Raw genomic sequence first — 15,040 nt, forward strand, 5'->3', positions numbered from 1 at the left:
TCTAAAGGTACAAGGTAGGCCATTTAGGATGGAGATCAGGAGAAATTTACTGAAGTACAGAAGTACAGTGACAAATGTATGATGTTGTCACAGACACCACCATCTTAGGTACAAGGTACCTAGAATCAAAAACTTAGGTAAAAGACAAATAAAGTTTAAATGTTAAGTATCATGAACCTGCATAGAATGAGCCGAAAAATAAAGAAATAAGGCAATAGTTAACATTTAACAAAAACAGAAGGTGTTGGAAAAGCTCAGCAGGTCCGGCAGCATCAGCTTCAATTCCAGAAACCCCAAACTTCAACAACTGAAAGCAAACATTAAAACCCTGGTGACAGTAAGAACTGCCAATGCTGGAGTCAGAGGTAATACAGTGTAGAGCTGGAGGAACACAACAGGCCAGGCAACATCAGAGGAGCAGGAAAGCTGACCTTTCACGTCAGGACTCTTCTTCCTGACATTTCGGATTGGGACTCTTCTTCAAAAAAGGAAGAAGGGTCCCGACCCGAAACATCAGCTTTCCTGCTCCTCTGATGTTGCCAGGCCTGCTGTGTTCCTCCAGCTCCACACTGTGTTAATTAAAACCCTGGGGCTGTGTGGGCCTGACTCCTCACACTCATGCTTCCTTTGTCTAATTTTAAAAAACCCAAAGCTATTTACTCTGCTTCCCATGGAGCAGATGCCTAGACATCATGTTGACAACACCTCTCTTCAAGAGAAACAGGACAGAACAAATCCCTCTTAAAGGCACATACCGTCACATCAGCCTTTAAAATTCTTGCAAATCAGTGCTTCTGGTAGCTGTTAGATACCCTAGTCTCTGTAGAAGTACACTGCAAAATTAATCAGCTGTCCCACCAATGAAATTTGGAGACTAGTTTTATATAATGCATGCTTGCCTTTATCCTGGATCTAACAACTAATTTAAAATTTAATGCAAGACAGTTTTGTGGTCTGGTTACTCGGTTCTGATTTGGAACAATTTTTAGTGCACCAAACATGGTCATTTTTACTATATTCAGTCAAGTGCCACCCTCTTATTTTATTGCAAATGCAGCTGCAACCCTCCAAAATGATAGCTAACTCTATTTTGTTCTGTCAATTTTCTACAGGAATTCTGGTCGTTTGTAATTTCTCAAATGTTTCACTCCAATCATGTTCACTGATCATAACAGCGTCCTGCTCCTATGATGCTGCTTGGCCCGCTGTGTTCATCCAGCTCTACATTTTGTTTTCACTGATCACAAAATTATTCATTTGAGTAGAGTATAACTTCTGCTCCATTTAAGTCAACAACACTGAGAACATTCATTCAAAAATACTACCAGTAACACCAGTTATACAGTATTTGAAAGCATATTGTCCCAGGGTGACTGTACACATGCATAAGCACTGTCTTAGGAGCTGGAAAGCTGACTTTTCAGTAGGCCCGAAACGTCAGCTTTCCTGCTCCTAAGATGTTGCTTGACCTGCTGTGTTCATCCAGCTCCACATCTTGTTATCTCAGATTCTCCAGCATCTGCAGTTCCTATTATCTCCCATAAGCACTATCTGTTGTGCTTTAACAATAAAGCTTGATCTAATTCACAGAAATCACTTTCAGGCTTTGATGAACTCAGAGGAATGATGGAGAAACAGCAAACTGAGCAAGCCTGAGCATCATACCATGCTCAGAATCTATGCCCAATGCTTCAGGCACTGAACACATTATCTCTCCTGGTTTCATTTTATTTAAATCCAGAAAATCACCCACTAGACAATTTACAATTCATGAAAAGAACATTTGAAATTTCCAGAACCTGCAGTTTTGTGTGTTTAATGAACAATTCACTCTAGTTTTTAGATACAGTTAATCAATCTGTTCAGACATGCTCTTACATATCTCTAATGCAGGTAGGTCTTGAACTGAGGGCACTTGGTTCAGGGGTATTACTGCCATGCCACAAGAGTCTACTTTACAGGATGCATGCCAAATCCATACCATCTGGCACTGATGCAAAAATTAAGATATAAGATTTCAGAAGACAGTTTGGCCAGTTGGCCCATTGAGTCTGCTCTGCTATTTGATCATGGCTGATATGTTTCTCAATCCCATTTTGCCGTCTTGTCCCCAGAACCTTTGATCCCATTACCAATCAAGAACCTATCTATTTCTGTCTTAAGTACACTTAATGAATTGGCCTCCACAGCCTTCTGCAGCAATGAGTTCTACAGATTCACCATCCTCTGACTGAAGGAATTCCTCCTCATCTCAGTTCTATAGGGTCATGCCTTCATTCTGAGACAACGCCCTCAGGTCCTTGTTTCTCCAGCTAGTGGGAATATCTTCTCCCTCTAATTTCCATCAAGTCCTCAACTGGTCCTCATATAGCAAGACCTTCATCCCAGTATCATTCTTGTAAACCTTCTCTGGATCCCCTCCAATGCCAATATATCCATCATATATGTGGACTAAAACTGTTCATAACATTCCAAATACAGTCTGACCAGATGCAGTCTCAACAATACTCTCAGCAGCACTGCTCTTATATTCCAGCTCTCTTGAAATATACACTAACATTGCATTTGCCTTCCTAACTGTCAAATGAACCTGCATGTTAACCTTAAGAGGATCCTGAATTCAGACTCCCAAATCAATTTATGCTTCAGATTACAAACCCTCTCCCCATTTAGAAAATAGTCTGTGCCTCTTTTCTTGCTATGAAAATGCATTACTTAACACTTTCCCACATTCTATTCCATCTGCCACTTCTTCACCCACTCTCTTAGCCTGTCCACATCCTCTGCAACCTCTTCAACAATACCTATCGTTCCATCCATATTTGTGTCATCTGCAAACTTAGCAACAATGCCCCTCAGCTCCTTCGTCCAGATCGTTAATCATTATAGCGCGCATAGTTGTCCCAACACAGAGCCCTGCTCCACTATTCTCTACGAGTCACCGGTTGCCATCCGGAAAAAGACCCATTTGTCTCTACATTCTGCCTTTTGCCAGTCAACCAATCCTTTATTATTGCCAGTACCTTGCCACTATCATCATTGGCTCTCATTTCGCAGCTTTCTTTGCCGAAAGTTGATTCTTTCAATTAAAATAAACTTACTGGAACTGGTACTAGATGTACTCAGCGACCTTCTGCTCAGAGGCGTGAGGTTGGCAGCCGTCGCCATTTACTTAATGAAATCAAAACATGGATCGAATTTAATTTCCGAGCACGGACATTAACAACCCACTTCACTCAGCTCACAACAGCCTCGTCGCGTGTTCCTTTTCCACAGTCGCCCGGCAACAGCGCCGGAAGTATGAAGAAGGGCATCCTCTTGAATGTATTCCTGTTACCATGGTAACTAGCCCAAAAGGCCCGGGGACACTGGGCGGAATGCGCGCATGTTCCCGGCTGGGCTTCTGGCCGCTCGTTAGCGCCGCCGCTGGACGGTGCGTGGAAGTGGAGCGGAGCTGCGCGGGATTTCCTTCACCCTGGGGCACTGTGACGCCAGAGAGGGATTCGTGCTCAATGAGCATCTTCTGGACATTAGCAGAGGTATCTCGCGCTTGGACTGTTGTGTCTTATAAACATTGACAATCCTTCCCAGGTACAGAAATTGAAAATATTTCAGAAAACTAACGAAACAGCTTGCTGCTGACTGTAGCGATCAATCGGGTTAGTAGTAGTTTGTACTATCTGCTGCAGGTTTATTTTTACACATAGTTCCTTCAGTGAGTCTATACAAGGAAAACTGAGATTCTAAGGTCTATTTTCGGGCCTACCCAGAGTCAGCAGCTTGAAGAGATGTGTGACCAAAACCAAAGTCAGATATTTGCGGAAACGTTTAGAGTGCTATTGTATTATTTGAACTGCTATCAGATTGTTTTGTAAACATTATAGCCAGGATCTGACATTGCTGTAGTGTGTATAGAGGGCTGGAAATTATTACTATATTCTGACGTTGTCACATTTTACCGTGTTAAGCTATGTAGGGAGATCCATAATATAAGATCAGAAGGAATAGGATCAAGAATAGGCCTTTCATCCATTTGACCCATCTCCACCATTCAATAAAGTTGATCTGTTTGTGCTCTTAACTCCACTTTCCTGCCCACTAGGTGACTCTTGGAACCTTTTGTCCGATAAAATTGCTCCAAAATCAGCCCTGACATTATTCAGTGACTGTGCCTCTGCAGCTCCATGAATAAATAAGTCCCAAGATGAAAGACTCTTTGAAAGGATAAATCCCTCCCCCTCTCCATTTTAAATGGGAGACCACTTCTAAACTTTGCCCCTATTTCTAGATTCGCAATACCATCAGCATTTAGCCTGTAAAGGCCAACAAAATCTAAACATTTCAAGTTGATAATTGTATTCTAAAGTATGATGCGTATAAGCCCAATCTGTTTACTGTTTCCTCCTAAAACAATCCCTTCATCCCTGGAATCAGACTTGTGAACGTTGTCTGCATAACACAAGTATGACCCTTTAGAAAAGTAACCAAAGTACTCCAGGTGTGATCTCACCAACGCTCAACATGCTTACAGCAAGACTTCCTTACTTTTGACCCTCTCATCGCTCCTGCAATGAAGGCTAAGATTCCATCTACCTTCTAAATTACTTGCTTCATCTACATGCTAACTTGTAGTGATTCAGGTACAAGGACAGCAAGTATCTCTACCACACAGTGCAGCATGGTGGCTCAGAGACCCAGATTTGATTCCACCCTTGAGCAACTGTCTATGTGGAGTTTGCGCATTCTGCCGGTGTCCTCCAAGTGTTCCGGTTTCCTTCCACGGATTAGGTAGATTGGCCATGCTGAATTGTCCATAGTGTCCAGGGATGTGCAGGTAAGGTGGATTAACCATGGGAAATGTAGAGTTACAGGGATAGGGTAGTGTGTGGGTCTGTGTGGGATGCTGTTTGGAGACTTGATTTGGACTCAAGGGGCCAAATGGCCTACCTCCACCCTGTAAGGATTCTATAAGTCATATGAACTCTGTCTAACTTTAAATATATTGTGTTTTTCTATTCTTTCTGCCAAAGTGAAGAACCCCAAATTTTGCCACATTACACCCTTCCCTTGCCTCGTCATTTAACCTACTTTATATCTCTTTACAAAATTCTTTGCATTCTCTTCAAACATAGTTTCCCATCCGAATTAGTAATAGGGGAGAGAGAGAAAAACTTTGTGAATTTTGCAAAAATGGCAAGAGTGATGTGGCAGCAATGCACACATCATCTGCCCATGATGGAGGCATTTGAGAAATTTAAAGAAAACTTTAAGAAAAAATTTAAAGACCAAGATGGAGTAGCTTTCTAAAAGGCATTAATGAAGAAGTAAAGATCAACAAGCTACTTTTGGAGGCAGGAGAGAAGGAGTTAAAATTTGATGACTATCTGGGAACTACATGAAAATAACTTCAAAAGCTCAGACAATCTTTTTCAAATTTTTGACATCTTCAGCCAAAATCAAATCGTCAGATCAACCAATACCATCTGCAAGGCCTTAGGCAGGAATTGAGTGAGCCTGGTGATATCCTCAAGTACAAACGTAGTTTATTGCTAGGACAAGTTCGCAATATTACAGGTTCAATACTTTGCTAGAGATCATGAAACCATGAGTAGACATGTTAAGATATTAGACGACTCAGTCGAGCTAACTTTCATTTAGTCAAGAGATACTGCTGATACGGTGAGATGGTAACAAATGGATGCATAGACAGACAAAGATGCAAAAGAGCTGTAGACAGCCACATTAATTCATTGACACATATGAATCAAAATGTGGACCTTGTGAATAGCCAAATTACTGGTACAGGCATGTTGAACAATGAAAGAAAATGGTATGTTACTTATCAGAGACAGAGCAGTAAATGTAAAAGAAACCAAAGCTTCATACTCAAAAAGATGAAAATGAGATTTTTTTAAAATCCATTTGTGGGATGTGAGTATTGCTGTCTGGCCAGCATTTGTTGCCGGTCCGCTTTGCCTTTGAATAGTTGATGGTGAGCTGCCTTCCTGAATTTCTGCAGTCCCACAATGCCATTCAGGCGGGAGTTCCAGGATTTTTACTGAGTGATAGTGAAGGAATCAAATTAGGATGGTGAGTGGATTGGAGCAGAACTTTCATGTGGTGGTGTTCAGAAGCATCTGCTTCCCTTGTCCTTCTACATGGAAGTGGTCATTGATTTCGATGGTAACAAAGTGTGGAGCTGGATGAACACAGCAGGCCAAGCAGCATCTCAGGAGCACAAAAGCTGAAGTTTCGGGCCTAGACCCTTCATCAGAGAGCTGTGTTCATCCAGCTCCACACTTTGTTATCTTGGATTCTCCAGCATCTGCAGTTCCCATTATCATTGATTTCGATGGTGTTGTCTTTGGTAAATTTCTGCAGTGCATCTTGTAGATAATACACACAGCTGCTACTGAGTGCTAGTGGTGGAGGGAGTGGATGTTTGTTGATGTTGTGCCAAACAAGTAGGCTGCTTTGTTCAATATGGTGTCAAACTTCTTGAGTGTTATTGGAGCTGCACCCATCTAGGCAAGCAGGGGATATTCCTTCACACTTCTGACTTGTGCCTTGTAGATAGATACACTTTAAAGTCAGGAGGTGAGTTTTTTGCAGCAATATTCCTAGCCTTTGACCTGTTTTTGTAGCTACTGTGTAGTGGTTCGTTTGAGTTTCAGGTCAATGGTAACCCCAAGGATATTGATAGTGGGGGATTCAGTAACGGTAACATGATTGAATATCGTGGGGCATTGCTTAGATTGGTTCTCACTGGTAAATGTCATAGAGTGACATTTGTGTGGCATGAATGTTATTTGCCACTTGTCAGCCCAAGCCTGGATATTGTTCAGATCTTATTGCATTGGAACACGGACTGCTTCAGTATCTGACGAATCAGAAATAGGGTTGAACATTGTGCAATCATCAGCAAACATCCTCATGTCTAACCTTGATATGGAAACAAGGTTGTTGATGAAGCTGTTGAAGATGCTTGGGCCTGGGACACTCCCCTGAGGAGTTCCTGCAGAGATATCCTGAAGCTGAGATGACTGACCTCCAACAACCATAATCATCTTCCCATATGACAGGTATGACTCCAACCAAGAGAGGGTTTGCCTCCTGATACCCATTAATTCCAGTTTTGCTAGGGCTTTTTGATGCCACACTAGGTCGAATATGGCCTCGATGTCAAGGGCTGTCACTCTTGTCTCACCTCAGGAATTCACCTTTTTTGTCAGTGTTTGAACAAAGGCAATAATGTGGTCAGGAACTGAGTGGCTGTGGTGGAATCCAAACTGGGCATCACTGAGCATGTTATTTGCTGAGCAGGTGCTGCTTGATAGCACTGTTGATATTATTTAATTGTATTTGATTTGATTTATTATCGTCACAAGTACTGACGTACAGAGAAAAGTATTGTTTATGTGCCAAATGGACAACTCATATCTTACATAAATAAAGCAGGGTAGTAGAACAGAATGCAGAATACACTGTTAGAGCTACAGAGAAGGTGCAGAGAAAGATCAACTCTAATATATATGAGAGGTCTGTTTGTAAATCTGATAACAGCAGGGAAGAAGCTGTTTTGAAATCTGTTGATACATGTTTCAAACTTTTGTATTTTCCACCTGATGGAATAGAGTGGAAGAGTATAACTGGGGTGGGAGGTGGTCTTTGATTGTGTTCGTTGCTTTCCCAAGGCAGCCGGATGTCTAAACGGAGTCAGTGCTAGGAAGGCTGCTTTGAATGACGGACTGGGCTGCATTCACAACTCTCTAGAATTTTTTGTGGCCTTGGACAGAGCAGTTGCTGTACCAAGCTGTGATGCATTCAGAAAGGATGTTTTCTATGGTAAGAGTCATTGTGAACATGCCGAATTTCCTTAGCCTTCTGAGAAATTAGAGGCATTGGTGTGCTTTCCTGACTCTAATGTCGACATGAACGACCAAGATAGATCATTGGTGATATTTACTCCTAGGAACTTGCAGCTCTTGACCATCTCCACCTCAGTACCATTGATACAGACGGGAACGTGTCCTTCACATTGCTTCCTCAAGCCAAGGATCAGCATCATTTGTTTTGCTGACATTAAGGTAGAGATTAGGGTCTTTACATCATGCCACCAAGCTGTCTATCTCTTTCCTGTACTCTGTTTGGTTGTTCTTTGAAATCCAACACATTATGATAGTGTCATCAGCAAATTTGACGACACAGTTATCAGTATAGTAAGGGGGTGTATGCAGCCTTGTGGGGCACCGGTGTTGAGGATTGTTGTCGAGAAGGTGTTGTCACCTACCCTTACTTATTGCAATCTGTGAATCAGGAAGTTGAGGATCCAGTTGCAGAGGACAGAGCAGAGTCCTAGTTTTTATGGAGATAATGGGAACTGCACTTGCTGGAAAATCCAAGATAACAAAGTGTAGAGCTGGATGAACACAGTAGGTGCTCCTAAGATGCTGCTTGGCCAGCTGTGTTCATCCAGCTCCACACTTTGTTATCCTAGTTTTTGGAGTTGGGAGATAAATTTGGTTGGAACTGTAGTATTGAAAATGGAGCTAAAATCAACAAATAGGACTTTGACGTAGGCATCCTTGTTATTCAAATGTTCCAGGATGAGTGTAAGGCAAGGGACACGGTGTCTGCCATGCACTTATTTTAACTGTAGGCAAACTATAATGGATCAAGGCAATCTGGGAGCTGATGTCTGTCATTCCTAACCTTTCAAAGCAATTCTTAATGATAGATGTCAGAGCCACCAGGCAGTAGTCATTAAGACACATTGCCTGTGTTTTCTTTGGCAGCGGGTTATTGGTGGTCATCTTGAAACTGGTGGCAATCTCACATCATAGCAAGGGGAGGTTGAAGATGTCTGCAAACATTCCTGCCAGCTGGTCCATGCAGGATCTGAGTAAACAACTGGGGACTTAATCTGTGCCAGTTGCTTTCCATGTGTTCCATCACTTTACTGATGACGAGAGTAGACTGATGGGGCAGTAATCAACTCGGTTGTATTTATCCTGCCTTTTACGTAAGGGACATACATGGACAATTTTCCACATTGCTGGGCAGATGTCAGTATTGTAACTTTGCTGGAAGAGCTTGGTTAGGGGAGCAGCATGTTCTGGAGCACAGGTCTTCAGTACTGTTGCCGGATTGTTGTCGGGGCCCATAGCCTTTGCAGTATCCAATGGCCAACCTTTTCTTGATATAATGTGGATTGAATCGAATTGGCTGAGGACTGGTATTTATAATGCTGGGGACAGTTGGAGGAGGCTGCAGTGGATCATCCACTGGAGTGCTGCGAATACTTCAGCCTTTTCTTTTCCACTGTTGAGGATAGGAGTATTTGTGGAGCCTCCTCCACAAGTGAGTTATTTAATTGTCCGTCACCATTTGTGACAGCATATGCAGGACTGCAGAGCTTAGATTTGGTCTGTTAGTTAATCGCTTAGTTCTGCTATCACTTGCTCCTTATGCCGTTTGGCATGCAAGTAGTCCTGTTTGGAAGCTTCATCATGTTGTCATCTCATTTTTAGCTATGCCTTCTTGCACTCTCCATTGAATCAGGACTGATCTTGGTGGTGATGAGTGGCCTTGGAAATGCAGTAATTTGGAATGGGAGTGCATAAAGATTAAATGGGGGATGAGGCTGAGCTTGGAATAGGAGCTTGACGAAGACCTTAGAGCTTGCTTTTCAAAAGGTTCCTTCATCCAAGCTATGTTTCATAACCCCTCTAACATGACCCAACACTTTTTTAAAGAGCTGGCCCAACTCCATAAAATGGGACAAGAGTAGAATACCACTTTCTTGCAACAGAGCCAGCCAGCTCGTGAGTATGTGATGCAGCTTTGTGATGCCAACTAGCCAACACTCTTAAGCACAGATGAAAACTGGAAAGCCTAGGGGGTGGTATGGGGAATTTCAGAACCAGTAAGTTATCCACCATTTTTTAAAAGGATTCCTGAATGATTCTGACTCAGCAAAAACCCAGGCCTTTTTCTAAAATATTTTCTTTTCAAGTTTTTGATTTATTAGTCCTGATAAAAATCATCATGATTGTAACATACAAACATGCTCCAGCTTGTTCCAATTTCAACCCTCTTAAACAAATCAACTTGTCTTGATAGAGGCCTGACAACAAGTAATATGGACAAACATGAACTATTTCCCTTGAAGCTGGCTGTACTCCAGGTGTCTGTACTTTTGAATTATTGGCAGCCTTTTCAGCCAAGAGAAGAATGCAAGAAATTAACAAATTAATATAATTCCGTTTTAAAATAACCTGTTTTCCAGCTTACTTATAATTCCATACAATGATATAATTGAGATTTCATAATGTAAAGCGTAACAGTTCCATGTTTCTATCTTATACCATCATTTATTAATTTGTCTAGGAAGTACTCAAAGTAGGATGGAGTTTGCCTTCAACTTCATTGTTCCCTTATGAACTAGTTTACAGAGGGAAAATAGAAGGGTTGTGTCAAGTTATTCATCTGTGTTGTGGAACTTTTCAGTGTAATAAGTGTCAGGGTGAGTAGGGGACTTGACCATAATTTTGCAATATAGTCAACATGAGATTTTCGTCCATGCCCAAATCATTCATTCTCTCCTTGTTTTTGTTTTAAACAGAATAAAGTATCCAGAGAATGAAGCGTTTACTTGTTTTTGATTTTGATCACACAATTGTAGATGGAAACAGTGACACTTGGGTTGTGAAGTGTATACCTGAAAAGAAGCTTCCAGATTGGCTTCGTGAAACATATGATGGAACACAGTGGAATGAATACATGCAAAAGATCTTTGCCTATTTTGGAGACCAAGGAATCAAGGAATCTGAAATGAAAAACATTATGCAATCCATGCCATATACTGCAGGGATGGTTGATCTCCTGAAGTTCATTTGCCAAAAGAAAGATCAAGTTGACTGTATAATCATTTCTGATTCTAATACATGTTTCATCAATTGGATTTTAGAAGTAACAAATAGCAACTCAATATTTAACAGCATTCTTACAAATCCAGCAAATTTTGAACAAAATCATCTTATAATTAAGAGTTTTCATTCTCACAACTGTCCAAATTGCCCTGATAATCTTTGCAAAAAAAAAGCACTGGATGATTTTATTGCTAATCAACTTAAAGCAGGGGTACAGTATCAACGAATCATTTATACTGGTGATGGAGCGAATGACTTGTGCCCAATTAAAGGTTTGAAAGAGTGTGATGTTGCAATGGTAAGAAAAGGATACAAGTTAGAAAAACTGATTCGTGAATTGGTTGATGGAGACTCTGGTTCAGTGCTGCCCTCAATTGTGATATGGTCGTCAGGTGAAGAAATCCTGTCTTATTTGATAAAATGTTTGAAAACTTAAGGAAATCCTTGATTTATTTATAAACCTGAGCAAACAAAAAGCCCATAATTTAATTTCATTTGATTATAATTCAAAAGCACATCAATCATTAACATTGCTAAAAAGAGACAAGATGTCAAATCTTTTAATCTTTCACTCTTCAGAGCACCAAATCCTGATGAGGGCAGAATAAAAAGCTTTGATTCATTATCATCTTTCAGCAATCTTTAAATTCTGTATTATCAAGCAGTTATTATTCATAAAAAATCATCAGCAGATTTCTAGGATGACAACATTTTTCTTAGGCATTCTAACCTCAGCAAGCTATCAATAATGACACTGTGGGCTGACTGTTATTCCACCCGTTATACCTTTGTACCTTTACCCTAAGGTCTGACTTTTGTACTCTTAATTCACTAACAAAGAAGTTGCCAAGTTGCTCCTTAAATTTTACTGTTTGACATTTCCCGTTGGTATCCTAGAATAGTGTTTAAATTGAGTACACCGTGTGTAATGGGATTGTACTTCTTTATAAAGTTATTTGTTACATTAGGATTAATTTTGCAGGTGGAGAGTAGTGCATTACTCAGGGTTCAATTAAATATACATATTTCATAATTCTGTTAAATTTCAACTACATCAACATGGTGGAACAAAGCAAATTTGGAACTATCATGAAACAAAAAGTTATATTTCAATAGGTTGTTTGTCTACTGGATTCTTTTCCATTCTAAGAAAGTTCATATGTGTACTTAATACTAAGATATACTGTTAATCATCAGGTGAGCACACAGTGCCATTGCATAATGGCTGAGAAATTGCAGTAGAATAAAAGCAGTATTTTTGATTGGTGGAAGAGGTTGTAGGGAAGCTTATTCAGTTTTTGTTTGGTTTGTCTTATGGTGTGTTTTTGCAAAAGGCTAGGGACTTGTAGTGCACTTAAGGGAAGAATCTCTTGGTCCTCAATTGAATTTGTATATTAGTGATGTTTTTAAAGCAATATGTTTTCCATTCCTAAATTATGATGGGCATTGAATTCAAAGGGGTACCACAGCTGTGTTTAGCTTATACAGAAATAAAATGTTCATTGATTGTGTGCTTGTTCAATACTTTTGTCTTTTAAATATATCAAATTTATATCTATTAATGGTTTATTTCAAAAACTGGCAGCACAGTTAATGAAATGTTTCAATATATTTGCTGTCTAAAAAATGATGCACTGGTTTTTAGAAAATGGTCCATACAATGAGAGACTGTTAATAAATTATTTAAATTATACCTATGGATTTTTGTTTTTAGTTTTTCCTTCTGAAATAACAGATTTTGATTGTTTTGCAGTTGCATGTTAGATACTAATCCTATTGCTTACATTGTTTAAAACACAAACAACATTTGGTTCTTTATTTTTATGTGAAAGCATATTTTCTTTTAGCTAAGTGGCTTGAAAACATTCTTGGAAACAGACTGCATCTTTTCACTCTTTCTTGGGATGTGGGTGTGACTGTCAAGGCCAATACTTGTTGCTCAAGTAATTGTCCTTGAACTGAGTGGTTTGCTCCACCATTGCAGGCAGTTAAGGGTCAACCATATTACTGTGGGTCAGGAGTCACAATATTGGCCAGGCCAGGTGAGATTTGCAGATTTTGCTTCCTTAAAAGAATTAGTGATTCAGATAGGTTTTAGTGACAATTAAAAATAGTTTCCTTGTTATGTTTAGACTAGCTTTTTAAAATTTCAGATCTGTTAATTGAATTTAAACTTCGCCATCTGTCGTGGTGGCATTCAGACCTCTGATCCCAGACCATTAGCCTTAGTCTCTAGATTATTGGTCCAGTAACAGTAACACTGCATCACCTCCCTAAATGATGTAAAAATCTGTTCTCTTCCACGTTAAGCTATCTTAGCCCAGATCTGAGAATTAGCTGCATGCTTAGTAAATTACTTATGTATTTCTTCTCAGTTCAGACCAATAGAAAAAAAAAACACGCAACTGATTTTTAGAGACTAACCTCGAGATCAAATGTACTTATAGTTCTCATTTATGACCTTCATTGAAAACAGTGATTTGTGAGAGTAGCTGAAATTACTGCAATCTATATTAGATCATGGGTTACCTAAAGAAAACAGCACAGACTGTTCAGAAAGCATAAATAGCAAGTCAAGAAGCCATAAGGAAAGGACTCATCTCCAACTTAAATCTACATAGAAAAAATCTTGCTGAAATGTGACAGCTGGTTTTTGCATGACAAGATTCCAAACACAGCAATGAAATGAATGGCAGATACTCAATTTTGTCACATAAAAGAATGCCACGACATGAGGGGAAGCCTTCTTCAAAATGTAAAGTTTTTTTTTCTGTTCACAGAGGAAGCAGACAGGGTTTTAGTTTAATGTCTTATTCTACAAAGGGCATGTCCAGTAGCGCAACAGTCATGAAGTAATGCTCTAAAATTCTAGATGATATGCTTGGATCATGAGTTTGGCTTGAATCTGCAACTATTAATTTTTAGATGCAAGAATTCTATTCACTAATTCAAGCAAGGCCCGTAACCATTCATGTATTTCCTTGAAGGGATGCCATGAAAGACACACAGGGCAGAAATATAATTTCAAACTAAAAGGCCAGGTGGCAGCTGGGGGCATAAAATTGGGCACCATGGTTTTAGCACTCTGTTTCTTACTCTTCCCTTCTGAGATTTACCTCTGGTAGAGGAGACATTAGGCAGCCCAGTTGGCCATACTTGGTGCCCTCAACTGTTGCAGTTGGTATTTTATCTCCTTCCTGATAAAACTAGCTCACCACCTATCCTCATCGGAACTTCCAACCTGGCCTGGTTGAAACCCTGGACTTAACTTTTAAGTCCAAGTCCATGGCATCTCGTCTTTGTGAACTGGCCGCAATCCAGTTGCGCTATTGAGACTAGCTGCCAGTCCTCAAAAGCAGATTTTCACCTGCACATCTGCCAATATGGTATACTGCATCTGCTGTACCCAGTGTGGCCTCCTCTACATTGGGGAAACCAAGCAGAGGCTTGGGGACCGCCTTGCAGAACACCTACGCTTGGTTCACAATAAACAACTGCACCTCCCAGTCACGAACCATTTCAACTCCCCCTCCCATTTCTTAGACGACATGTCCATCCCAGGCCTCCTGCAGTGCCATAGCGATGCCACCCGAAGATTGCAGGAACAGCAACTCATATTCCGCTTGGGAACCCTGCAGCCCAATGGTATCAATGGATTTCACAAGCTTCAAAATCTTCCCTCCCCTGACTGCATCCCAAAACCTGTCCCCGCCTCCCTAACCTGTTCTTCCTCTCACCTATCCCCACCTCCCACCTCAAGCCGCACCCCCATTTCATTCCTACTAACCTCATCCTGCCCCCTTGACCTGTCCGTCCTCCCTGGACTGACCTATCCCCTCCCTACCTCCCCACCTACACTCACCTCTACTGGCTCCATCCCTGCCTGTTTAACTTGTCTGTCGCGTCTCCACCTATCTTCTCCTCTATCTATCTTCGATCCGCCTCCCCCTCTCTCCCTGTTTATTTCAGAACCCTCTCCCTCTCCCCCCATTTCTGACAAATAGGATGAGTTTAGTTTGGGAAACTTGGTTGGCATGAACAAGCTGGACAAGTCTATTTCTGTGCTGTATGACTCTACGACTATGACCCTTTAGCTGATTTTCAGCCAT

The 15,040-nt window shown here is 40.8% G+C and overlaps 2 protein-coding genes across 4 annotated transcripts in view; one reads left to right on the plus strand and one right to left on the minus strand.

Annotated features, from left to right (window-relative positions):
* cfap210 (cilia and flagella associated protein 210) overlaps positions 1–3,320 on the minus strand; it is a 42,740-nt gene extending 39,420 nt beyond the window's left edge. Inside the window, exon 1 of the mRNA XM_059647243.1 lies at positions 3,102–3,320. Within this exon, the coding sequence (XP_059503226.1) occupies positions 3,102–3,168 (67 nt within the window). The 5' untranslated portion in view covers positions 3,169–3,320. The remainder of the gene's footprint in view (positions 1–3,101) is intronic.
* A 105-nt stretch (positions 3,321–3,425) lies between these two features.
* Positions 3,426–12,580, plus strand: phospho2 (phosphatase, orphan 2). Of its 3 annotated transcripts, none has more exons than XM_048534382.1 (2): positions 3,426–3,539; positions 10,625–12,580. In XM_048534382.1, exon 2 carries the CDS (start codon positions 10,642–10,644, stop codon positions 11,365–11,367), a length of 726 nt encoding a protein of 241 aa, XP_048390339.1. In that variant the 5' UTR covers positions 3,426–3,539; positions 10,625–10,641; the 3' UTR covers positions 11,368–12,580. The 3 variants fall into 3 exon arrangements, with proteins under 3 accessions (XP_048390339.1, XP_048390338.1, XP_048390341.1); XM_048534381.1 differs by having other exon boundaries at positions 3,465–3,591; XM_048534384.1 differs by lacking the exon at positions 3,426–3,539 and adding an exon at positions 3,546–3,659.
* Positions 12,581–15,040: the final 2,460 nt, after the last annotated feature.

The sequence above is a fragment of the Stegostoma tigrinum genome, chromosome 7, assembly GCF_030684315.1.
Source record: "Stegostoma tigrinum isolate sSteTig4 chromosome 7, sSteTig4.hap1, whole genome shotgun sequence".
Classification (NCBI taxonomy): Eukaryota; Metazoa; Chordata; class Chondrichthyes; order Orectolobiformes; family Stegostomatidae; genus Stegostoma; species Stegostoma tigrinum.